The sequence below is a fragment of the Carcharodon carcharias genome, chromosome 8 (assembly GCF_017639515.1).
Source record: "Carcharodon carcharias isolate sCarCar2 chromosome 8, sCarCar2.pri, whole genome shotgun sequence".
Classification (NCBI taxonomy): Eukaryota; Metazoa; Chordata; class Chondrichthyes; order Lamniformes; family Lamnidae; genus Carcharodon; species Carcharodon carcharias.
Genome location: NC_054474.1, coordinates 17,956,225 through 17,983,147, shown reverse-complemented (window position 1 = coordinate 17,983,147; position 26,923 = coordinate 17,956,225). Strand labels below are relative to the sequence as shown.

Sequence of the window (26,923 nt, the reverse complement as noted above, 5' to 3'; positions counted from 1 at the left end):
CCTTTAATAAATCCATGCTGACTCTCTATGATTAGCTGATATTTATTCAAGCCCTCAGTCACTGAATCCATAATGACAGACTCTAGTAACTTCCCCAGAACCAACATTGGGCTGACAGTGGAATATAGTTAACGTTGAGTCCGTATGACTCTTCAACAGAACTAAGGAAAAATAGAAGAGAGCTGAAATATAAACTGGTTTAAGGAGGGGTGGGACAGGTAGAGCTGGATAGAGGGCCAGTGATAGGTGGAGATTCTCCTTTATCTAGCTGGCCCTCTATCCAGCTCTACCTGTCCCACCCCTCCTTAAACCAGCTTACATTTCACCTCTCTTCTATTTTGCCTTAGTTCTGTTGAAGAGTCATACGGACTCGAAATGTTAACTGTATTCCTCACCGCATGTCAGATGCTGTCAGACCTGCTGAGTATTTCCAGGTATTGTTATTTTTGTTTTTGCTTTGGATTTCCAGCATCCGCAGTTTTTTTTGCTTTTATTGAACTGACAGTAGTTCCCGGTTTCTCCCTCGCACCGTTTCCCGACGCTTGAAAATTTCCAATCTCATGCACAATTCCCGAAATTTGGAAAGCCTCAAGATATTAATGAGTGAACAGTAATATTTACAGAGAGGCTGCAATGCTTACTGTGGTTACAACGTATAGTCACCGCATGGGTTGCAAAATGATTCTATGTAGGATGGGATGAAAGTTTATTTACCGCGATCGGCATCGTAAATATACACAAACTTCTGCCATTTGTAATGTTCGATGAGGCTGAGCAGTGCATTCTGTAGGTCAGGTCTCATCTGAATGACAAACTGGTTGGAGGTGTCGACGGGGAAGCTGGGAGTGATGAACGAAAGGTGCAGAGCTCCACAAAACGATGTGAGTGTGTTTACCGTCTTCCTGTCGTAAAATCCAAAGATCGCGTAGACTCCGCGAGCAAACAGCGAGCAGACTGGGGGTGGGGTTGGGGGGGGGAAAAAAAGAAGCAACAGCAAATTACATTCTGTTGGTCACAAGAATTTCATTTGATAAAAGTGCGAATTTATTTGGAAATAGAAAAAAAAAGGTGTTAAAAACCAACAATGGAAACATGGGCCAGGATTTTGCCCTCGTCGGGTGGGCTCAGCAGTGGGGGAGGGGAAGGCAGTGGGAACACTCTGGAAGCGGACCGCCACCCGTGGTCGAGACATGACCACGGTTTCATGCTGGTAGGCCAACTAAGGCCCGCCCCGCATGAACCCCGCGCTGCAGTGCTCAGCGCTGCCTGTGTTGGTGGGGGCAAGGGAGAGCGCGCAACTGCGCACAGGAAAAGCTCCCTGAGGCACAGAGCTACCTCAGGGAGCTGAAGGTTTAAAAATTAAAAATAAAGAATTTTTTGAAATGGCGAGAAACATGTCCCCTCACGTGACTCTGACACATGAGCAGGAACATGTTATTAATGAGATGTTCAAATTTTTATCTCATTTTTAAATCGCTGTTGGAAATCCCCATCCCGCCCGTGCATGAGGTTCCCTAAAAAACGCAAAGGCCGCTTGGTCTTTTCACCTGCCCGCCTACCGTTAAGGGTGGACGGGCAGCGAAAAATTTCATTTAATTGGTACTTTAATGGCCTTAATAGGCCTGTTAATTGTCGGTGGGCACGCTGCCAAGTCCATCGCGTGCTCGGCGACTGAAATATCGAGTGGCATTTCACACTTGTTTGGGTCGAACGCGCACTCGCCTGACGAGCAAAAAATTCTGGCCATGAAGTCAGTCAGCGTCTGAGAGATAAATGTTTCCGCTGGGGTCCTGTCAGAACAACTTAGGTCCAACTATCGAAACCTAACGACTGAGACTTTGAATTGCATTTCTCTGCGGCTGCTAAACTTTCAGACTGCTTGTTTGATAATGATCAGATAATTGGTTTTCGGTTGGCTGGTGGGAGAGCTGGTCAGAAAACTGGGAGAAATCCCTTCTGCTCTTCTTTGAATACTGCCACGGGATTTTTTTTTTAACTTAAGAGTGCTGGCGCATTGATCAATGCAGCACTAGAGTGTCAGCCTAGGTTATACATTCAGATTCTTCAGAGGAGCTTCAAGTCATAATCTTGAAGTGAGGATTGTTGCAATTGAACTTTTAAGACATCAATGGATGCTGCAATGGGGTGGGTGAAAGAGGGTGAGGGTCTGTAGGACCTCTAGGTATGAACTCAACTTTTTTTTCATTATTCACTCATGGGATATGGGCATTGCTGGATAGGCCAGCATTTATTGCCCATCCCTAATTGCCCTTGTTCAGGAGGCATTTAAGAGTCAACCACATTGCTGTGGGTCTGGAGTTACATGTAGGCCTGACCAGGTAAGGACAGCAGATTTCCTTCCCCAAAGGGCATTAGTGAACCACATGGGTTTTTACAGCAATTGGCAATGGTTTCATTCATGGTCATCGTCAGACTTTTAATTGCAGATTTTTACCGAATTCAAATTTCACCATCAGCCATGGTGGGGTTTGAATCCAGGTCCCCAGAGCATTACCCTTGGTCTCTGGTCTAGTGACAAATACCACTATGCCACCACCTCCTCGGAAATAGGCTGAACATATATCTACCCATATCATCCATTTCTATCTCGTGATGAAGTTCATTAACTACAAACTGGGTGAAGCTTCCAGTTAAAGGAGTGGATATATACCCTTTTCTTTTTTCATTGCTGGGGGTGGAGAAAGTCTGCTTGGCTGGCATCCAGTACTGCAGGAGGAGAAAATTCCTCCAATTAAATATTGTGAAGATTGAAGCCATTGTCTTCAGTCTCTGCTACAAATTCTGCTCCCTAACTACCTACTCCATCCCTCTTCTCTGGCAACTCCCCAGACCGTTCACAACCTTGGCATCATATTTGACCCCAAGATGAGCCTCTGACCACATATCCATCCCATCACTAAGACTGTCAATCATCACCTCCATAATATTGCTGCATTCCATCCCTGCCTTAGCACATCTGCTGCTGAAATCCTCATCCATGTCTCTGTTATCTCTAGGATTGGCTACTCTAATGCACTCCCATATTCTACCCTCTGTAAACTTGGGGCAAGGCATAGTGGTAGGGTAATGCTCTGCTGACTTGGGTTCGAATCCCACCATGGCAGATGGTGTAATTTGAATTTAATAAAAATCCATGACATCATTGTCGATTGTCGTAAAAACCCATCCAGTTCACTAATGTCCTTTAGGGAAGGAAATCTGCCGTCCTTGCCTGGTCTGGCCTACATGTGACTTCAGACCCACAGCAATGCAGTTGACTCTTAAATGTGCTCTGAATAAGGGCAATTAGGGATGGGCAATAAGTGCTGGCCTAGTCAGCGACGCCTACATCCCATGAACGGATAATAAATCTGGAATATAAATCTAGTCTCAGTAATGGTGACCGTGAAGCCATTGCTGATTGTCACAAACACCCATCTGGTTCACTAATATCCTTTAGGGAGGGGATATCTGCTGTCCTTACCTGGTCTGGCTTACACGTGGCTTCTGACCAACAGCAATGTGGTTGACTCTTTACTGCCCTTTGAAATGGCCTAGCAAGTGCCTCAGTTCAAGGGCAATTAGGGATGGGCAACAAATGCTGACTTTTCCAGAGATGCCCACATCCCATGAAAGAACAAAGAAAAAAACTTGAGGTCGCCCAAAACTTTGCTGTCCCTTACTCTCCTTACTTGTAGCAAGTCCTGTTCCCACCTTACCCCTGTGCTCGCTGACCTACATTGGTAGCCACTTAAGCGACATTTCAATTTTAAAATTGTCATCCTTGTTTTCAAATCCCTTCATGGCCTCATCTTGTCCTTTTCCTGTGATCCCTCCAGCCCATAACCCTCCAAGATATCTTTGTTCATCTAATTCTGGCCTCTTGAGTATTCCCCAGTTTTAAGTGTCATGCCTTCAGCTGCCTCGGCTCTAAGCTCCAGAATTTCCTCCCAAAACCTCTTGACCTCTCTACCTCATTTTCCTTCTTTAATGCACTTGTTGAAACCTCTCTTTTTTGACCAAGATTTTGGCTGTCTGTCCTAATATCTCCTTATCGGGCTCGGTGTCAAGTTTTGCTTATAATGCTCTTGTGAAGTGCCTTGGGATGTTTTATTACGTTAAAAGTGTTATATAAACGTAAGTTAGTGTTGCAATTTATTCTGAGAATGTGGGCATCATTGACAAGTCTGGCATTTAAGAAATTGGAGGAGGAGTAGGCTATATGGCCCCCTGAACCTGATCTGTCATTGTATAAGATCATGGCTGATCCCCAAAATGCAACTTCACTTTCCCATCCAATCTCCAGATCCTTTGAGCCTCTTATTGTCCAAAATCTATCAACTCAGCCTTTAATACACTCAATGATTGCTCTCCAGGGTAAAGAATTCCAAAGATTCACAACCTTGTCACAAAGAAATTTCTCCTCAGCTAAGCCCTAACTGGCCTCAACATCCAGCCTGCCAAGACCCCTTTGAATCTTACAGGGGAGAAACTTATTCGCTTACTGCCACTTTTGACATTGATTCCTTGTGGACAGACAGCACTGTGAGTTGCTACTTGCCTGATTCATGCAATGTTCTTTAATGATAGCAATAAGGAATAGTGTGTCATTGTGCAAGTAGCAGCTCACAGTGCTCCCTAGGCACTCAGAGTTAACATAAAGCTGTGTAGTGCTTCTGCAAATGGATCTCCCACTCTTTCAATGAGATTACCTCTCATTCCTCCAAACTCCAGAGTGTATTGGCCCATTCTACTCAGATCTCTTCAGAAGGCAATTCTCTCATCCCAGGAATCAATCTAGTGAACGCTTGCTGCACCCCATCTGCTGCTGCAGACATAGTGGGCCGAATGCCTAATTCTACGCCATAACAATTCTGTTATTCTGTGATCTATGGCAAGTATAACCTTCCTTAGGTAGGGAAACCAGAACCGTATATAATACTTCCAGGTATGTTTCATCAAATTCTCTTGCATCCACCTAACTTGATGTGAGCTTGCCTGTATTTCTCGGCTCAGCTCATGGTTCTTTAAGGTGCAATGTTATACTGAGGCCCTCGCAAAAAATCCCACGGGCATTATTTCGAAGAAAAGCAGGGGAGTTCTCTCCAGTGTCTTGGGGCCATTATTCACCCTGCAACCAACACCACTAAATCAGATGGCTTTTCATTTATCTTATTGTTTGTGGGATCTCCCTGTGGGCAAATTGACTACTGTGATTCCTACATTATGATACTTCAAAAATACTTCATTGGTTGTAAAGCACCTTGGAATTGTGAAAGTTGCGAGATAAACACAAGCTCTTTCTTTTTATTTCATGAGGACTCCCCTCGCCACTCCACCCACTCAGAAACAGAACACCGCAGGGTGAGGTTATGCTCACTTGTCCTGGGCTCCACCCCACTCGTGCCCCAACTACAGGAAATAGTTTTCCTCTGTCTAACCTGTCAACTCCTTCAATGATCTTAAACACCTCATTAGATTGCCTGTTAATCTTCTAAACTTGAGGGAATACAAACCTTGTTTATGTAATCACAATTTAACCCTTTTAGCCTGTGTATCATTCTGGTGAATCTATGCTGAACCCCCTGCCGGGCCAATATACCCTCCCTGAGAATCAGTGCCCAGAACCGAATACTATGACTTCAGATGCAATATAACCAGAGCTTTATAAATGACTATCATCACTTTGTAGCTTAATCCTTAAGACTATATAAGAGCAAGACTAGGATGGATTAAAACCGATGTGGTCCACCTTTAAGGTGACATTGAGATTTCCTCCCAAATACAGTTTCTGAACCTTTGCTCCAACACCAGATACTTACACACATATCATCTGACCCACTCCTCTTAACTGGACCAGCTTCTAGTGCATACCTAATAACTGAGTGATGAACAGGAATTGTTATACACTGAGAATTACATTGAATGGACAGGACAGAAACAGGCCACTCGGCCCAACTAGTCCATACTGGTGTTTAGATTCCACTAGAGTCTTCTCCCTCCTTTCCTCATCTAACTCCATCATCGTAGCCCTCTATTCTATTCCCCCTCAAAGGCTTGTCTTGTCTCCCCATAAATCCTTTTCAAGGTAAATTAGGGATGGGCAATAAATGCTGGCCTAGCCAGTAACACCCACATCCCATGAAAGAATAACTTTTAAAAATTGCTTCCATATCATTCACTTCAATCACTCCATTAGTGTGTTCCATATTCTCACCACTCCCTCAGCTAAGAGGTTTCTTCTGAATTCCCTATTTGATTTCTTGGCGAATACCTCGCACTGACAGCCTCTAGTTTTGTTCTTCCCCCACAAGTGGAAACGTTCTCTCCATGTCTACGCTATCAAAACCTTTCATCGTTTTAAAGACCTTTATGAGGTCATCCCTCAGCCTTCTCTTTTCAAGAGAAAAGAGACCCAGCCTATCCACCCTCACCTGAAAAGGTTACATCACATTTCTGGCATCATCTTTGTAATTATTTTTGACACCCCCTCCAGTGCCTCTATATCTTTTTCATAATATGATGACCAGGATTATAGGCACTACTCCAGGTGTGGTCTGACCAAGGTACCAGTTTAACACAACTTCTTTACTCTTCAACTGAATCCCTGAGCCCAGCTGAGACTAAAGCATGTCCCATCAAGTGGAAACCAGCTGCTATATTACCACAAACTTGTTTGTGTCCTATTAACTATTCTGAGTTTATTCATGTGTGAAATGAACGTAGAAAGCAGTGCTAGTGATTCGAGTGTGATTGTAGACTTGAACTCTGTTCCAATCAAGTGCTAAATGGTTTTCAACCAATACCTCACTCTGAATTATGGATATAACATCCTCCAAATTGATCTTATTCAGGCTGGTTTGATGTTGGACACCTCAACTTTAACCATGAAAGGGCGAGTGCTATATTACTCCTTCTACTGGTAGCTGGCACAGATTCCAACTAATCACCCCATGCTTTTATGATACTTGGGACCGAGACAAGGATTTGACAGAGGTTCAGGTCAAAGGCACATAAATCATTCTTACCAATCCACAGCAAGTTCGACTGTCTATTCATATCTCATTTCCCTTAAAATGTCAATGTTGTCATTATATCACAAAATTGACCCTCGGCATTTCCCACAGCACCAAGCATGGATTACAGGGTTGCTTTGCTGAACACCTCCATTCAGTCTGCATGCATGACCCTGATCTTTAACACTAATTCCTAATCCCATTCCCATGCTGCCTTATCTGTTCTCAACCTCCTCCACTCTTCTATTTAAGCTCCATAGAAGCTTGAGGGAAAACATCTCACCTTTCGACTGGACACTTTATAGCCTTCTGGATTTAACATCAAGTTCAATAATTTCAGATCCCTTCTCCTCAGACTACCCTTGTGCTGTTTCCTCACCTCACCCTTGGTGCTTGCTTAAAGCCAAGCACATCTCTAATAGTTCTGACGAAACATCATCTACCTGAAACAGTGGCCAGAATTTTATGCCCCGCACCCCTGGGGAGAGGTCTGGCAGGGTATAAAATTAGGTGGCGTGGCGGAGGTACGTGCCCCTTGCCTACCAGCCTCCATTGGAATTTTATCGGGGTAGCCTTCCCACCCTTAGGCCAAAGCCCTTAAGTGGAGAATTAAAGGTATGTTACCAGTGTTAGGGAGCGATGAGGTTAGGCCACCAGGTAAACTCTGGTCAGTCTGGCTGTGGACTCGTGGAGGGTTCCTCCTGTTTGGGCACCACAGAGGCATCCATCAATGGAGACCCCTGCCCACGCTTGATCTTGCCTGCCTCTAATACCTGCCTGATTGACTGACTGACCCTGGCAAAAACCGGACATCCCCCCTGATGTGATGGAAGCCATGACCTTAGACACTTGAGAATCAGACGGCCAGGGACACAGGGCCACCACTGCTGTGAAAAATTTCAGGCAGTAACTGTTTCTATCACCACCGGCAGTGCCTGACCTGTTGAGTATTGATAGCATTTCCTGTTTATATTTTTGATAGAAATTTTATTGGTCCACAAGGATTGGAAAAAGACTCACACAATCAGGATAAAAGCAAAGTACTGCGGATGCTGGAAATCTGAAATAACAGAAAATGCTGGAAATACTCAGCACGTCTGACAGCATTTGTGTACAGAAAGACAGAGTTAACATTTCAAGTCTGTATGACTCTTCACTCGAAACGTTAACTCTGTCTTCCTCTCCACAGATGTTGTCAGACCTGCTGAGTTTTCCCAGCATTTTCTGTTTTTGTTTCACTCAATCAGAAGTTTGTGTTCAGTCTGATCACTTCAGCTCCTTTTAAACAAAGAGGAACTTGTATATCTATAGTGACATTCACAACCACAAGATGGCCCAGAGTACATTACAGCCAATGGAGTACTTTTTGAAGTGTAGTCAGAGTTGTAATGTAAGAAACTTGGCAGCAAATTTGTGCACAGCAGGGTCACACACACAGCAATGTCATAACGCCAAGATAATCTGTTCTTATGAGAACACCTCTGTTCTTCTTCAGGATAGTGGGATCTTTTAGGGTAGACAGGACATTGGTTTAATATCTCATTCAAAAGACAGTAGCTTCAACAATGCAGCACCCTCTCAATACTGCCCATTCATCAGTGCAGCACTCCACCAGTGCTGCTCCACTGATTGTGCAGCACTTCCACAGCACTGTCCCTCCAATGATGTAGCATTTCCTTCATATGCCCCTCCGGCAGTGCAGCAGACCCTCAATACTACCCATCCAACAGTGTAGCACTCCCTGAGTACTGTCCCTGCAACAGTGCAGCACTCATTCATTACTTCCCCACTGACAATGTGGCACTCTCTCAGAACAGTTATTCTGACAATGTAGCACTCCCTCGATACTGTCCCTCCAACAGTGCAGCACTCACTCAGTTCTGCCCCTCAGACAATGCAGCACTCACGCAATACTGCTTCTCTGACAGTGCAGCACTCTCTCAGAACAGCTGCTCTGACAGTGCAGCACTCACTCAGTACTGCTGCTCCAACAGTGCAGTGTTGCCTCAGTACTACCCCTCTGATAGTGCAGCACCCCCTCAGTACTGCCCCTCTGACAGTGCAGCACTCTCTCAGTACAGCTGTTCTGACAGTGCAGAACTCCCTTAGTAATGCACTGGGAGTTTCAGCCTGGATTATGAGCTCAAGTCTCTGGAGCGTGGGGACTCGAATCCATGACATTCTGACTTGGAGATGAAAGTATGTTACCCATTGAGCCATACAGCCGACACCAAGTGAGAAAGCGTCCTGATAAAAACAAGTGGAAGCAGAGATAAATAACTCTGCTACAGGATGCTCTGTTGCATTCAGTGTCATGACTGCACATCCTCACCAAATTGAGTCCTGTGTCCTACCCCTGACCAGTTAGATTTGCCTGTGACCTGGTTCCCAGCGAGCAACGCTGTGTTTACCATTTGTCTCTTGCTTGCATTCCTGGTGCATCATTTGAAGCTCTGTTCCTGTGTCCAGATCCCTGATAGCTGGGAATGTGATCTTAGGTTTCACCTTCTGCTGTTTAGTATGCAGCATGCACCGCCCTGTAACTAAATGGCTTCAACAATCACTGGCCAGTTCAACACTGGGGTTGATCAAAATCGGGTTGAAACCTGATTTGGGTCTGGATTCCGTTGCTGGAGTCTGGTTCTTCAACAATGCAATCATATCAGCAGCAATCCTACCGAACAACATCAGCGTTTCAAGTGCATCAAGGTGATAACTGGGCTGTGGCTCACCTTTAAGTCAGAAGTTTGTGAGTTCAAGCTCCCTCTGCAGAGACTTAAGCACTAAAATCTAGGCTGACTCTCCCTATATAATGCTGGAGATTTGAGAGTGGACGAATATTCTGAGGTTTTGCTTTGGGGATCAGGAACATTTTATGCAGGACTTTCCCTCATCAGATTAGAGTGTATGAGAATGCAGAGAAGCTCTTCCTGGTGTCCTGGCCAATATTCATCTCTCAACCACCATCACTAAAAAAGCAAATTATCTGGCCATTACCACATTACGGTTTGTGGGATCAAGCTGTGTGTAAATTGGCTGCTGTGGTTGCTGTTACAACCGTGACCACATTACAAAAGCACCTCTGAGGTGCAGTACTGAGGGAGCTGTGAAAGGTGCTGTATTTTCTATTTACCCTGTTGTTTTTGGGATTGGACTATGTAATTGGAAAGGGATTACATTACTGGGATGGATTGTATCATTGGAATGGGATAATGTTATGTTAAGTGTTTATTAATTGTGTTAATTGTACACTGGTATTGGACATTAATTGGTGATTCACTTGAATCCCTATAAATAGATACAAACTGAAACTGGCTGTTGGATTAGGCGGTGTATTCTTGTAATGTGTAACTCTGTAAACCAGTGTAAAAATATGTAAAGATTGGCTCCAATTCTATGCTGTACCAACTGGCTTTCTGGAATGTATTATTGGGATAGGATTATATTTTTGGGGTGGGTTTGCAATTTTTGGGATAGGATAATAGTTTTGGATGTGATTGCATTATTGGACTGGGATTGTGTTTTTGGGATGGGATTGCATTGATGGGATCATATATTATTGGGATGGGATTGTTTCTTTTGAATTGGATTATATATTTGGGAGGATATTATATTATTAGGATAGGATTGTGTTTTTGGAATTGGATTATATTTTTGGGAGGGGATCATATTATTGGGCTGGGACTGTGCTTTTGGGATGGGTTTGTGTTTTTGAGTATATTATTAGAAGGTGATTATATTCTTAGTATTGTGTTCGTTGCTATCTGAGGAGGCAGGAGAATATGGCTAGCTTCATATGGATTTCCTACTGAGCAATTTACCCTAACTTGTTACTTCTGAGCTATGCCAAACAAAACATGGCAGAGACAAATGTCACAGGTTTCATACCTGGCCTGTCCTCCAAATGGGAATGATGGTCTGTGGATTTACATGAATAAGGGTATTTGAAGAAGTCTAGAATGCGAGGGAGAACATAAACCCAACTATCTATAAGGAAGACAATGGGCTAGGTGCTGACAGGGAAGCCACAGCCCAGCAGGAAAGCTGAGCACCAGTTAGCCCTGGGTCCTCTCAGAACTGAGAGTCGTAGTCATTACAGCAGAGAAAGAGGCCATTCAGCCAATCAAGTCTATGCCAGCTCTCTGCAGTGCAATCGAATCAGTTCCATTCTCCACTCTATCCCCATAACCCTGCAACTTTATTTCCCTCAATTTCCCCATCCAATTTACTTTTGAAATCATTCATTGTCTCCACTTTCATCACCCCCATGGGCAAGTTCCACATCACTTTTAAGGCAAATTCAATTTTTAGGTTTGCGCAATGCAATTTTCAAACTGGATGATGCTCACCAACACATGACAGGCAATGACTCTCCTGATGGCTTCTCCATCGGCAAAGATGATTTGATAGGGCATTTGGAGCTAACATAAAAGTAAAACTCAAGGTCTTCTATAAGCATATTAATAATAAAAAGGTGGTTAAAAAAAAGAGTAGGGCTGATTAGGAATAAAAAAGGGGACTTGCATGTGGAGGATAGAGAAACAGTGGAGGTATTAAACAAGTACTTCGCATCTGTCTTTACAAAGGAAGAAGATGCTACCAGGCCGAGGTGAGAGAGGAGGTAACTGGTGCACTAGAAGAATTTACAATTGAGAAAAAGGTGTTAGAAAGGCTATCTTCGCTTAAAACAGATAAGGTACCAGGACTCGAATGAGATGCATCCAAGGGTACTGAGGGAAGTGAGAGTGGAAATTGCGGAGGCACTAGTGATAATTTTCCGGTCTTCCTTAGACACAGGGATGGTGGTTGCTGCAGGATGAGGTTTATGTTATTAGATAAAATAAAAATAGAAATCTGTGGACAGCATTTTTATAATTTATGTGTTCCGGTGCCTGATTGTGATGCTTGGACATTTTTTTGATGATTTTTAAAAAATTATTTCTTGTGTTTCAGGTCTTCAGCTAGCTGAGGCAGCTCTCTGCCTTCAGGGAGCTTTCTGTCAGCGCTCGCCCACGCCCACGTTGATGTCACCGCCCTCCTTCCACCCGCACCCCCCTTCCCATCCTTCCCCCACCCTGGCAGCGCTGAGCTTCTCAGTGTGCCCTTCACGCTGGCTGGCCGTTAATTGGCCAGTGTGAAATCACGGTCAGGGGCCAATCGCTGTCAGAGGTCCGTTTCCCGACCGCTCGCAGGCCCACCGATCGCACTCGCACACCAAACTGAAAATTCAGCCCAGAGAGTAGTGATAAATGGTTGTTTTTCAGATTGGAGGAAGGTCTGTCATGGAGTTCCCCAGGGGTCAGCGTTGGGGCCCTTGCTCTTCCTGATTTATGTTAATGACCTAGACTGCGGTGTTCAGGGCATAATTTCAAAATTTGCAGATGATATGAAGATTGGAAATGTTGTCAACTGTGGTGAGGATAGTGGTGAACTTCAAAAAGACATAGACATATTGGTGGATTGGGCAGAGACAAGTGGCAGATAAAGTTCGATGCAGAGAAGTGTGAGGTGATTCATTCTGGCAGGAAGAATGTGGAGAGACAGTATAAACTAAAGGGAGGAACTCTAAAGGAGGTGCAAGAACAGATGGACCTCGGTGTACGTGTACATGAGTCATTGAAGATGGCAGGGCATGTCGAGAGAGCCGTTAATAAAGTATATAGTATCTTAAGCTTTATTAATAGGGGCATTGAGCACAAAAGCATAGAGGTCATTTTGAATTTGTATAAGACACTGGGCCTCATCTGGAGTACTGTGTCCAGTTCTGAGCACCATATTTAAGGAAGGATGTGAAGACATTGGAGAGAGTACAGACGAGATTCACAACAATGATTCCCGGGATGAAGAACTGTAGCTATGAGGATAGATTGGAGAGGCTGGGACTGTTTTCCTTGGAGAAAAGAAGGCTGAGAGGGGACTTGATAGAGGTATTCAAGATCCTGAGGGGTATGGACAGGGTAAATAGTGAGAAGCTGTTCCCACTCAAGAGAGCACCAAGAACTAGAGGGCACAGATTCAAAATCATTGGCAAAAGGAGTAAATGTAATGAGGAAAAATCTTTTCACCCAGAGGGTGGTTGGAGTCTAGAACAAACTTCCTGAGAGGTCTCAACTGAGATATTCAAAAGGCAATTAGTTTGCTGCCTGAAAGGAGAGATTGTGCAAGGTTACAGGGATAAGGCAGGATAGGTAGAACGCTTTTCCAGAGAGCCAGTGCAGACTCGATGGGCTGAATGGCATCTTCTGCACTGCAAAGATTCTGAATTCTGTGGGAGGGAAATAAAACTTTCAAAAAGTATTAGAAAAAATAAAATATTATTCTGTTTGGTAGGAAAAAATGAAGAAATGCAAAACTAAAAAGATCAAGGGCTGGGAAGATTTGCTTCAACTCCCCAGGCGATTGGATCGCCAGAGGCCAATTTACAACAATCCTCAGTCCAATATTCACATGACATCCATCATTAGGCAGAGAGACAGCAACTGCCACATTCTGCAGTACATTCTGGGTATGAGCTAGAGAGATTCCCCACTGTGTGTGCGGCCCAGTATTTCACACAACGGGAGATATCAACAACCGAGATTCCCTGCTGACAGCACTAATGAGGGTCAGATTCTGTAAAGCCGCTATCAATATAAGGTAGTACTTCAATTAAATGAAATACCATGTATAAATTATTAAATAAATCTAACAGCGGCCAAAAGAGAAACAACACTGGTGGGTGGGCTGGGGTGAGGGGGAGGTGGTGGTGTGCATGGAGTAGCAGAGCTTACATAAATAAAAATAATGATGATCATGCTGGATGGACTGCTGGGCGATCAGGCTGAGACTAACGGCAGCTCCAGAAATCCCAGTCTAGTCTCCTATTACTTTCTACCATGTATTTCCAGAATGCTTCTTGCATTGTTTCTGTCTTTGGATATGATTTTCTTATCAATGTTGGTCTCCTACTTGACTTGATTTTAATCCCTCATCTGACCTTTGCTTTTCTCCCTTCACTCCCTCTCTCACAATTCTGAGCCATGGTTCAGTGGGTAGCACTCCCAAATTAATAGCCCCTTTACCAATTGCAATACTCTTGGCAGAGATGGTGGTGTCATGGTAATGTTACTGGATCGCTAATCTTGAGGCCCAGGCTAATGTGGTGGGGACATGTGTTGAAATCCCATTGTGGCAGCTGGTGGAATTTAGATTCAATTAATAAGCCTGAAACATAAAGTCAGTTAACCTTGACAACTATCGTCAATTTTTGTAAAAACCCATTTTGTTGAAGGAAGGGAAGGAAATCTGCCAGCCTTACCTGGTCTAGTTTACAAATTACTCCAGACTCACAGCAATGTGGTTGACTCTTAACTTCCCTCTGAAATCACCTAGCAAGACACACGGGTCCAGGGTAGTGAAGAGTGCAGGAGCAGCACCAGGCATACCTAAAAATGAGGTGTCAACCTATAACACAGGACTGCTTGCATGCCAAACAACACAAGCAGCAGGTGACAGACAGAGCTAAGCGATCCCACAACCAACAGATCAGATCTAAGCTCTGCAGTCCTGCCACATCCAGTAGTGAATGGTGTTGGATAATTAAGCAACGCACTGGAGGAGGAGGCTCCACAAATATCCCCATTCTCAATGATGAGGGAGCCCAGCACATCAGTGCAAAAGATAAAGCTGAAGCATTTGCTACAATTTTCAGCCAGAAGTGCCGAGTGGATGACCCATCTCAGCCTCTTCCGGAGGTCCCCAGCATCACAGATGCCAGTCTTCAGCCAATTCGATTCACTCCACATGATATCAAGAAATGGCTGAAGGCACTGGATAGTGCAAAGGCTATGGACCCTGACAATATTCCAGCAATAATACCGAAGGCTGGTGCTCCAGAACTTGCCATGCCCCTAGCCAAGTTGTTCCAGTACACCTACAACACAGGCATCTACCCAGCTATGTGGAAAATTGCCCAGGTATGTCCTGTACGCAAAAAGCAGGACAAATCCAACCTCCTCATAGCCTACTCTCAATTATCAGTAAAGTAATGGAAGGGGTCATCAACAAAGCTATCAAGCAGCACTTGCTTAGCAATAACCTGCTCACTGATGCCCAGTTTGGGTTCCACCAGGACCACTCAGCTCCTGACCTTATTACAGCCTTAGTTCAAACATGGACAAAAGAGCTGAACTCCCGAGGTGAGGTGAGAGTGACTGCATTTGACCAAGTGTGGCATCAAGGAGCCCTAGCAAAATTGGAGTCAATTTGAAACAGGGGGAAAACTCTCCATTGGTTGGCGTCATACCTAGCACAAAGGAAGATGGTTATGGCTGACCCTGAGGTCAGTCATCTCAGCTCCAGGACATCACTGCAGGAGTCCCTCAGGGTAGTGTCCTAGGCCCAAACATCTTTAGCTGCTTCATCAATGACTTTCCTTCCATCATAAGGTCAGAAGTGGGGATGTTCACTGATGATTGCACAATGTTCAGCACCATTCACAACTCCTCAGATATTGAAGCAGTCCATGTCCAAATGCAGTAAGACCTGGACGATATCCAGGCTTGGGCTGACAAGTGACAAGTAACATTCGCACCACACAAGTGTCAGGCAATGACCATCTCCAACAAGAGAGAATCTAATCATGGCCCCTTGATGTTCAATGGCATTACCATGACATAGTCCCCATGTATCAATGTCCTGGGGGCTTACTATTGACCAGAAACTGAACTGGACTAGCCATATAAATACTGTGGCTACAATAGCAGGTCAGAGGCTAGGGATTCTGTGACGAGTAACTCACCTACTGACTCCCTAAAGCCTGTCCACCATCCACAAGGCAAAAGTCAGGAGTGTGATGGAATATGCCCCACTTTCCTGGATGAGTGTAGCTCCAACAACACTCAAGAAGCTTGAGGCCGTCCAGGACAAAGCAGCCCGCTCAGTTGGCACCACATCCACAAACATTCACCCCCTCCACCACCGACGCACAGTATCAGCAGTGTGTACCACCTATAACATGCACTGCAGGATTCACCAAGACTCCTTAGACAGCACCTTCCAAACCCAGGACCACTACCATCTAGAAGGACAAGGGCAGCAGACAGATGGGAACACCACCATCCGGAAGCTCCCCCCACCAAGTCACTCACCATCCTGACTTGGAAATACATCACTGTTCCTTCACTGTTGCTGGGTCAAAATCCTGGAACTCCCTCCCTACCAGCACTGTGGGTGTACCTACACCACATGGACTGCAGCAATTCATGAAGGCAGCTCACCACCACCTTCTCAAGGGCAACTAGGGATGGACAATAAATGCTGGCCCAGCCAGTGATGCCCACATCCCATGAAAGAACAAAATAAATAAAAATACACCTTTTTGTTTTTTCTAACCCCATGAGTAAGTTTGATTATTGAATCACAAGGTTGTGTGATTAAGTCCCACTCCAGAGACTTGAAATGATAATTTAGGCTGACAACCCCAGTGCTGCTCTGCAGAAATGCTGCACTGTTGGAGATGTTGTCTTTCGGATAAGATGCTAAAACTGTCCCTGTATGTCCTTTTACATCCACTTGATATGAAAGATCTCACAGCCACTATTTCAGGGAAGAGCAGGGGAATTTTCCCCAGCGGCTAATCAATATTTATCCTACAACCAACATCAGTATTAATAGATGATCTGCATGGTCACATATCTCATTTCTGCTTTTGGAATCTTGCTGTGCACAAAGTGGCTGTTGCATTTCCTACATTACAACAGTGACTAGACCTCAAAAGTGTCAAAAACCTTAGGATATCCAGAGGTCGTGAAAGGTGTTGTATTCATTTTTTTTATTCATTCATGGGATGTGGGCGTCGCAGGCTAGGCCAGCATTTATTGCCCATCTCTAATTGCCCTTGAGAAGGTGCAATTAAGGATAGGCAATAACATAATAACATAAGAAATAGGAACAGGAGTAGACCACTCGGCCCTTCGAGCCTGCTCTGTCATTCAATGGGATCACGGCCGATCTTCTTGTGTTTCGAATTCCACATCCCCATCTACCCATGATAAGCTATGATTCCCTTGACTAACAAGAATCTGCATTAAAAATTTTCAATGACCATCCACTGCCTTCTGAGGCAGAGAATTCCAAAGTCACACAACCCTCTGAGAGAATTTTTTTTCCTCATCTCTGTCCTAAAATGGCGACCCCTAATTTTAAAACAATGCCCCCAAGTTCTGGACTCACCCACAAGAGGAAACATCTCTTCCAGGTCCACCTTGTCAAGGTCATTCAGGATTTTGTATACTTCAGTCAAATGACACCTCATTCTTCTAAACTCCAGTGGAAAGAAGCCCAGTCTGTTCAACCTTTCCTCATAAGACAACCCACTTATTCCAGGTATCAATCTAGTAAACCTCCTCTGAACCACCTCCAACACATTTACTTCCTTCCTTAAATAAGGAAACCAAAACTACGCACAGTATTCGAGATGCGGTCTCACCAATGCCCTGTATAACTGAAGCATAATACCCTTACTCTTATGTTCAATCCCCCTCATAATAAAGGATAGCATTCCATTAGCCTTCTTAATTACTTGCGGTACCTATATACTAACTTTTTGCTACATATGTAGGAGAACACCTAGATCCCACTGCACCTCAGGATTATGCAGCCGTTCTCTATTTCAGTAATACTCTGCTTTTTTGTTCTTCCTGCCAAAGTGAGCAACTTCACATTTTCCCATATTAAACTCCATTTGCCAGATTTTTGCCCACTCACTGAACCTATCTATATCCGTCTGCAACTTTCTCAGGTTCTCTTTGTGTCATCTGCAAATTTATCTACCATGCCTTAACTCCCCTCATCGAAGTCATTGATGTAAATCATAAAAAGTTGAGGGACCAGCAAGACCCACTGGGACTCCACTCATCACATCCTGCCAATCCGAAAAAGACCCATTAATGCATCATCTCTGCTTTCTGCCAGCCAGCCAATCTTCTACCCGTGCTAATATGTTACCCCCTACACCATGAGCTTTTATTTTACAAAATAACCTTTGATGTGGCGCCTTATCAAATGCCTCCTGGGAATCCAAGTACAGTACATCTACAGGCTCCCCTTTATTAACAGCGCATGTTAGTCCTTCATATAACTCCAATAAATTGCTGAAACATGAATTCCCTTTCACAGAACCATACTGATTCTTCTCAAATGCCTTGAGCTTTTCTAAGTGCCCAGCTATAACCTCCTCAGAGATCGATTCTAACAACTTCCCCATGACAGACGTCAAGCCAACTGGCCTATAGTTTCCCGTTTTCTGTCTCCCTCCTTTCTTGAATAGAGGAGTTATATTTGCTACTTTCCAGTCTGATGGAAACTTTCTAGAATCTAGCAAATTTTGCAAAATTACCACCTGTGCATTGACTACCTCATTAGCCACCTCTTTTAAGGCCCTGGGATGTAGTCCATCAGGACCTGGAGACTTGCCAGCCCACAGCTCCAACAATTTGCTCAGTACCGTTTCGCTAGTGATTTCAACTTCACCAAATTCCTCTCTCCCTTTCACCTCCTGATTTGCAGCTGTTACTGGAATGTTTTTTGTATCCTCTATAGTAAACACAGAAGTAAAATTTTTGCTCATTTCTTCTACCATTTACTTATTATCTACTATTTACTCCCCACTATCACTCTCTAGAGGACCAACACTCACTTTACTTACACCTTTCCTTTTTAAATACCTGTAAAAACTCTTGCTATTCATTTTTACATTTCTAGCTAGCTTCCTCTCATCGTCTAATTCCTTTCTCCCGGTTAACCTTTTAGTCATTCCCTGCCATTCTTTATATTCCGACCGATCATCTGTCCTGCCACTTATCTTTGCGGAATTGTATTCTTTTTCCTTAAGTTTGATGCTTTCCTAACTTATTTAGTTAACCATGGATGGTGAGATATCCCCTTAAAATTTTTCTTTCTAGCAGGAATGTACTTACCCTGAATACTCTGAAATATCCCCTTAAATGTCTGCCACTGCTTCTCTATTGGTCTATCCTCTAGCCTAGTTTCCCAGTTCACTTCAGCTAGCTCAGCTTTCATCCTCACATAGTTGCCCTTATTTAAGTTTAAGGTACCAGTCTTAGACCCACTCTTCTCCTTTTCAAACTGGATGTAAAATTCAATCATATTGTGGTCACTGCCACCTAGAGGTGCCTTTACTCTGAGGTCATTAATTAATCCTGTCACATTACACAATACCTGCTCTCTGACTGGTTCCAGGACATGCTGCTCTAAGAAACTATGTCAAAAGATTTCTAGGAACTCCTGATCCAGACTACTACTGCCAATCTGATTTTTCCAGTTTATGTGTAGATTAAAATCACCCATGATTTTTGCCTTCCTTTTATCACAAGCACACAATATTTTCCCTTGAATACTTTGTCCTACACCTTGGCTACTGTTAGGGAGTCTGTAGACCACTCCCACTAGTGACTTTTTTCCTCTACTATTCCTCATCTCCACCCAACCCGATTCTACATCCTAACCTCTTGAACTATGGTCCTCTCTATTGCACCATTTCCCTCTTTGATTAACAGTGCTACCCCTCCATCTTTATCTAGCTTCCTATTCCTCTTGAATGTCATATACCCTTCATATTAAGGACCCAACCTTTGTCGTCCTGCAGCCATGTCTCTGTAATTGCTACCTGATCATATTTATTTACTCCAATGTGGGCCATCGATTCATTTACTTTATTATGAATGCTACGCGCATTCAGATACAGAGCCTCCGGTTCTGTCTTTTTGAGACCTTTGTAGCATCTAATCTTGACTGTATTGTTGATGTATTCCTGGGTTTTATCTCCCTGTCCCTTCCGGCCACTCTCGGACCCTCATTTCTCATATAACTACTTTGCTCTCCTGTCTTGACTCTACAGTGAAATCAGAGACTTGGGACAGTTTTGTGAGATTTACCTGACTAGTGACGGAGCAAATGTTGGACAGAAAAATTCTAGTCTAACTCTTGGATAACTACCGAACTGATCAACACCCCATCACTCACCCCCACCCACAAATCAACCCCCTGAGCCCTCTGAACCTTTGACCAACACCCCAAACTGAGCCACCTATCCTTTGAGCCCATGATAACACCTGATCACTCAACTACCCCACTACTGACCTCCTAACTACCCCTTCCCCAATCCCCTCATCCCCTATGCTAACTGGACTATCCCACTGGACCACGATAACCCCAGATCACCTGACAACACCCCATCCCCACACCCCCACCCCAACCTGACCTGACTATCCCTTGCCACCCGACTACCCCTCCCAACCCAACTATCCCCTGGCCCATCTACCACTCACCCACCTAGTCACCCTCGCCCACCTTCCACCTCACGCACCTGCCACCTCACCCACCTGCCACCCTACTTACCTACTACCCTACCCAGTTACCACCCTACTCACCTGCCACCCTACCCAACTACCACTTTACTCATCTACCATTCTTTCCACCTATGACCTTACCCACTTCACCCACCTTCTACCCTACGCATTTATCCACTTACCCACCTACTATCCTGTCCATTCACTCATTCATCCATTCACTTACTCACTAGCATTCATCCTGGACTTTAAACTTACCATACGGCATGTATTGCCTTCTCTCTTGACACTACAGTGCGGCAATGGAGCTCTTTGTGGGCTCTACGCTTTGCATTTCTGAAGAAGACAGGCTCGGAAGATTCAGCCATAAATGTGGAGCAGAGTGGGGACACAGAAAAGTACGGGCAGAGTGGCAATCCTACCATAACTGCCGCTATGTGGAAGATCTGAGCCAATGAAATGTCCCAAGGTACTTCCTTCTTCATTTACTTCAGTTTTCTGCCTGAAGGCAGGTTCCACCCACAACATCACAATCACCACCATGGTTAGGGCAAGGAGGGCAGGACCCAAATGCATCCTATGGAACAGGGAATCAAGCCTCCTGCTGTTGGCACCAATCTGGTCCACACTGGCTGTCCTGCCATCTGAGCCAACTGGCCACCTGCAGGCAATGCCCACTACCCCCCCTCACCGCCCACCACCGCCGCCCCCCCCCCCACCCCTCACCCCCCCGCCCCCGCCCCACCCCAATAAGTCCAATAACTGCTGGCCTAGCCAGCATCGCCCATATTCCAGGAACGAATAAAAAAATTGCAACCACTTTCTTCCTTTCCTCGTGTCCTTAACACTGATTTAAGAACCTTTGTTTTCAACAGTCTCTTAGTGGCCTCTGGCAATTTTCCCTCCAGCCCTACCTCTCACCTCTCACCCTTTACTGATTTACTGTAGAACCCATCATCCTGCTCCAAAATCAAACCTCCCACACTCTGTGAATCTTTTTTGAAACCTTGTTTCCTTCCTCCCACTATTAGAATCCATCTCTCACCGTGACTTCAATCATACCTGTTGCTGGGGCAATAGCCTGGGTCTCCTCATGAGACATGTTAGAGCTCTGATATACAATCATATCCATTGTTGATCAAAGTCTTGAATCATTTTTACTCCCAGTGACTTAAACAAAAGCAAATTTGCTAGTATTTCTTGCACTGAATAAGGTATTTGTGAAATCACGGTGGGAGTGAGTTCTTCGGGGCTGCAAACAAAACCTTTAATACTTGTTTAACATTAGCAAAGAGAAAAAAAACACAACAAATGACATAAGATTGCACTGTGCTTGGATAATGTAACAGCTGGAAACTGTGTGAAAGAATCTCCAGAGGATAACGGCAAGTTCAGCTTCATATAAATTGTAGGTGACTTGTGTTATCAGAGAAAACCCCAGTTATCAGAACATACACCAGCATGAACCCAGTTCCCAGAGTGAACCCCAATGATCAGAATGTACCTCTGCTGTCTGGTTGAACCCGATTATCAGGGTGAAGTCCAGTTATCAGAGTAAACCCCAGTTGCCAGAATGTTTCACAATAACCCAAGAGATAGGGGCAGGAGTTGACCATACAGCCGTTTGACCCTGCTACACTGTTCAACACGGTCATGGCTGATCTTGGGCTTCAACTCTACTTCCCTGCCCGCTCCCCATATCCCTTGATTCCCTGAGAGACGAAAGATCTGATTATCTCAGCCTTAAATATAATCAGCAATGGGACATCCACAACCCTCTGGGGTAGAGAATTACAAAGATTCACAACTCTTTGAGTGAAGTAATTTCTCCTCATCTCCGTCCAAAATGATCGTCCCCTTATCCTGAAGATGTGCCCTGTATGTTCTAGATTCCCCAGCCACTGGAAACAACCTCTCAGTGTCTACCCTCTAAAGCCCTTTCAGAATCTTGCATGTTTCAATGAGATCGCCTCTCATTCTCCTGAGCTCCAGAGAATATAAGACCAATTTATACAGCCTCTCATCATAGAACAACCCAGGGAGCAATCTAGTGACTCTTCACTGTGCTGCCTCCAATGCAAGTATACCCTTCCTTAAATATGGAGACCAAAACTAGACAAGGTATTCTAGATGTGGTCTCACCAAAAGCCCTGCACAACTGTAGCAAGACTTCTTTATTCCTAAGTGCCAATCCCCTTGCAATAAAGACCAACATGCCATTTGCCTTCCTAATTGCTTGGCACACTTGTGTGCTAACTTTCTGAGCTCCTCTCAGAACATTAACATTTACAAGTTTCACGCCTATTAAAAAATATTCTGCTTTCCCATTCTTGTGACCAAAGTGAATAACCTCACAATTCCCCACATTACACTCCATCTGCCATCTTGTTCCCCACCAACTTGATCTATTTAGAAACCCAGGTATACTCCTCCAGTTTTTACAGCAAAATCCGGTAATCAGTATGAACCCTGGTTCCAGCGAGTTCCATTTTTCAGATGTACTCCAGTTAACATGCTGTAGTCCCATTATCATGCTGTAATGCTGGTAACTCAATCTTCTCTTAACTGTCTGTTTGAAGGAGAACAATACCAGCTTCCCACATCCCTCCACATAACGGAACATTGGTTCCTGTCTTTTAATACTCCTGAGAAACAGACTGTTGGCACAGCTCGTGTCATGATCACACCAATAACACATGGGAACCTGCCTCAGCTCCACCACCCGCCAGCACAGGTGCTCACACCCAGCAGGAGGGAATGAGCTGCAGGAGATGGCACCGGGTGACTCACATTTCACAGGTAAGAGAGAACAAGCGATAACAGCCTGATTCTGATGTGTCTCAAAGCTGAACTCCTCTCAACCTTCACCTGGCACTTAAGGACATAAAAAATAGGAGCAGAAGTAGGCCGTCGGCCCCTCAAGCTTGCTCTGCCATTCGGCAAGATCATGGCTGATCTTTGACCTCAACTCCAGTTTCCCACACTAACCCCATATATTAATTCCCTTAGTGCCCAAAAATCTATCAAATCTCTGCCTTGTAGATACTCAACAACTGAGCATTCACTGCCCTCTGGGGTACAGAATTCCAAAGATTCGCAACTCTTTGTGTGAAGAAATTTCTCCTCATCACCATGACCCCTGGTTCCACACTCTCCAGCCATGGGAAACATCCTTCCAGTAACAACCTATCAAGCTCCTTGATTTTATGTTTCTGCAGACCACCTCTCAATTTAAACTCCAGGGATTACAGGCCTAGTCTGCTCAATCTCTCCTCATGGTACAATCCCCTCATCCCAAGAATTAGTCTGGTGAACCTTTGTTGCACTCCCTCTTAAGGCAAATATGTCCTTCCTTAAGGTAAGAAAACCAAAACTGTACACGATACTTCAGATGTGGTCTCACCAAGGCATTATATAATTGTGCTAAATTCTTTATTCTTATACTCCATTCCCTTTGCAATTAAAGGCTAACGTACAATTTGCTTTCCTAAATGCTTGCTGCACCTGCATGGCCAGGATTTTTAGGATGGCGAGGTTTCCTGTCCCATCCAAAGATTGGACATGGAACAAATCCCCATGAACACTGTCTCCCTGCAGCAATTTCACGCCCCAATGAGTGTGGCTGCAGGCGCGACTTCTGCCCCTCACTCGGGAGAATGTCCCGCCTGAGAGGGCTGCCAATCAATCTGATTGGCCGGCAGCTTCCTAGTCCCTGCAGCACCAGAAGCTGCAGTGGACAGGGGTGGGACTGCATGTCATGCCCGGAGCCCAAGTCCCAGGATTCCAGGAAGAGGTCATTCTTGGGAGTCTCAGGGTGGGGAGGGTAGGGGAGGCCTGGAGAGATGGACAGTAGGGGATTGGGGTGTAGGGGGACAGGCCAGTGGGGTGGGGTAGGAAGGTCCAACGCTTACTGGACTTTAAGGGGGGGGGTGGTGCCCGAAGTTAAAAGGGCTTTTGATGGAGAAGCCCACCCCCCAATTTCCAGCCTGAGGCTTGCACCCGATTATTTTTGGGCTTACCCCATACTAGGAAACTCCTCCCGCAAGGCTAAAAATTAAGACTGGGTGGAAACGGCCCTATGTAGTCAATGATTTATCACTTAAGGGCCTCAATGGGACAAGGGTGGGCAGCCTGTCCGTGACCTTATCTGCCCCAGTGTAAAATTACAGAGAGGCCAAGGTGGGCGGGAACCCAGTGGGAAGCCCATCCGAGGAAGTTTACACTCCCCCCTCCACCGCCTTCAAACCTACCGGTGAGGGAGCGTAAAATTCAGGCCTATGTTAACTTTCTGTGAATCATGCACAAAGAAACTCAGGTTCCTCTGAATAGCAACATTTCCCAGTCTTTCGCTGTTTAAAGAATATTCTGCTTTTCTATTCTTCCTAACGAGGTGGATAACTTCACACTTACTCCCTCTGCCACGCTCTAGCCCAATCGCCTAATTGTCCAAAACCTTTTGCATCCTCTTTATGTCCTCCTCACAGCTTAATTTCCCACCTAACTTTGTATCATCAGCAAATTGATCCCCCCCCCCCCAATCTAAGTCATTAATATAGATTGTAAAGTGAGGGGCAGGCACTGAACTTTACGGTACCCTGCTAGTTACAGCCTGCCAACAAGAAAATGAACCGTTTATTCCTACTTTTTGTTTTCAGGCCATTAACCAATCCTCAATCTATGGTAATATATCATAGAATCACAGGATGGCTACAACAGAGAAGGAGGCCATACAGCCCATCGTGTCTGTGCTTGCCCTCTGAAGGAGCAATTCACCTAATGCCACACCCCTGCCTTTTCTCCATAGCTCTGCAAATTTTTCATTTTCAGATAATGATCCAATTCGCTATTGACAGCCTCAGTTGACCCTGCCTCTAGCTCAATGTCAGGCAGTGCATTCCAGATCCTAACCACTTGCTGCGTGGGAGAATTTTTTCCTCATGACCCCCATGCTTCTTCTACCAATTAATTTAACCTATGCCCTTTGGTTCTCCATACTTCCTCCAGCGGGAACAGCTTCTTCCGACTCTGTCCCGACCCTTTGAGACTTTGGACAGCTCTATCAAATCTTCTCAGCTCTATCAAATCTATCCCCCTTCTCCAAGAGGGATAGTCCCAACTTCTCCAATCTTTCTACACAACTGAAGTTCCTCATCCCTAGAACCATCATCGTGAATCATTTCTGCACCCTCTCTAGTGCCTTCACACCCTAAAGTGCAGTAATACTTCAGTCCAGGCTAAACTAGTGTTTTATAGGTTGAACATAACTTCCTTGCTTTTGCTCCTACTGATAAAGTCCAGGATGCCATATGCTTTATTAACTGCTCTCTCAACCTGCCCTGCCACCTTCAATGACTCATGCACATATATACACATGTCCCTCTGCTCCTGCGCCCCTTTAGAGTTTTACCCTTTATTTTGTATTGCCTCTCTGTGTTCTTCCTATCAAAATGAATCACTTCACACTTCTCTGCATTCACTTTCATCTGTAACTTGTCTGCCCATTCCACCAGCCTGTCAAGGTCCTTTGAAGTTCTACGCTATCCTCCTCATGGTTCACAATAATGCCAAGTTTCGTATCATCCACAAATTTTGAAATTGCGCCCTGTACCCCAAGGTCTAGGTCATTAACATATATCAGGAAGAGCAGGGATCCTAACACTGATCCCTGGGCAACTCCAATATAAATCTTCCTCCTATCTGAAAGACAACTATTCACCACTACTCTCAGTTTCCTGTCACTCAGCCAGCTTTATATCCATGTTGCTACTCTCCCTTCTATTCCATGAGGTCTAACTTTTTCTCACGAATTCCACAATCCCACGAGCCTTAACATAGTGTCATGACCTCTTGTGTGGCACCTGAATGGATGCTTTTTGAAAATCCAAATATATTACTTTCACTGGTTCTCCCTTATCCATCTTACTAGTTACAAGCTCAAAGAACTCTAACATGAATTCCCTTACATAAATCCCCATGAATTTCTAAGTGTCCTGTTGCCACATCTCTCTAATAAATAATGGCATTTTCCCTACTACCAATGTCAGGCTAACTAGCCTAAAGTTCTCCATTTTCTCTATTCCTCTTTTCTAGAACAGCAGGGTTATATTTTGCTAGCTTCCAATCCATGGGTTCTGTTTGAAAATCTCAGGAATTCAGGAATACCAAAACCATCCACCATCTCTGTAACTACCTTTAAAACCCTGGGATGCAGATCATCAGATGCAGGGGATTTTTTGGCTTTTAGTCCAATTTATTTCTCTGGTGCTATTTCTTTAAGCTCCTGATTCTCATTAGACCTTTGGTACCCCACAATTTTTGGAATGTCTTGCGTGTCATCTACCATAATTACAGATAAAGAATTTGTTTCATATCTCTGCTATTTCCTTATTTCCCAGTATAATTTCTCCTTTTCTCCAAAGGTTTCCTTTGGCTAATCTCTTCTTTTGCACATACCTCCAGAAGCTTCGACAGCCTATTTTTATGTCTCTGGCTAGTTCCCTCTGATATTCTATGTTCTCTTTCTTTATCACTTTTTCCTCTGTTGAACTCTAAAATCCT

The 26,923-nt window shown here is 44.5% G+C and overlaps 1 protein-coding gene across 1 annotated transcript in view; it reads right to left on the bottom strand.

Annotated features, from left to right (window-relative positions):
- The window catches only part of LOC121280876 (glutamate receptor 1-like), a 240,228-nt gene that overhangs the window by 127,105 nt on the left and 86,200 nt on the right, over positions 1-26,923 (bottom strand). Inside the window, exon 3 of the mRNA XM_041193199.1 lies at positions 715-954. Coding sequence (XP_041049133.1) covers positions 715-954 — 240 coding nt within the window. The remainder of the gene's footprint in view (positions 1-714; positions 955-26,923) is intronic.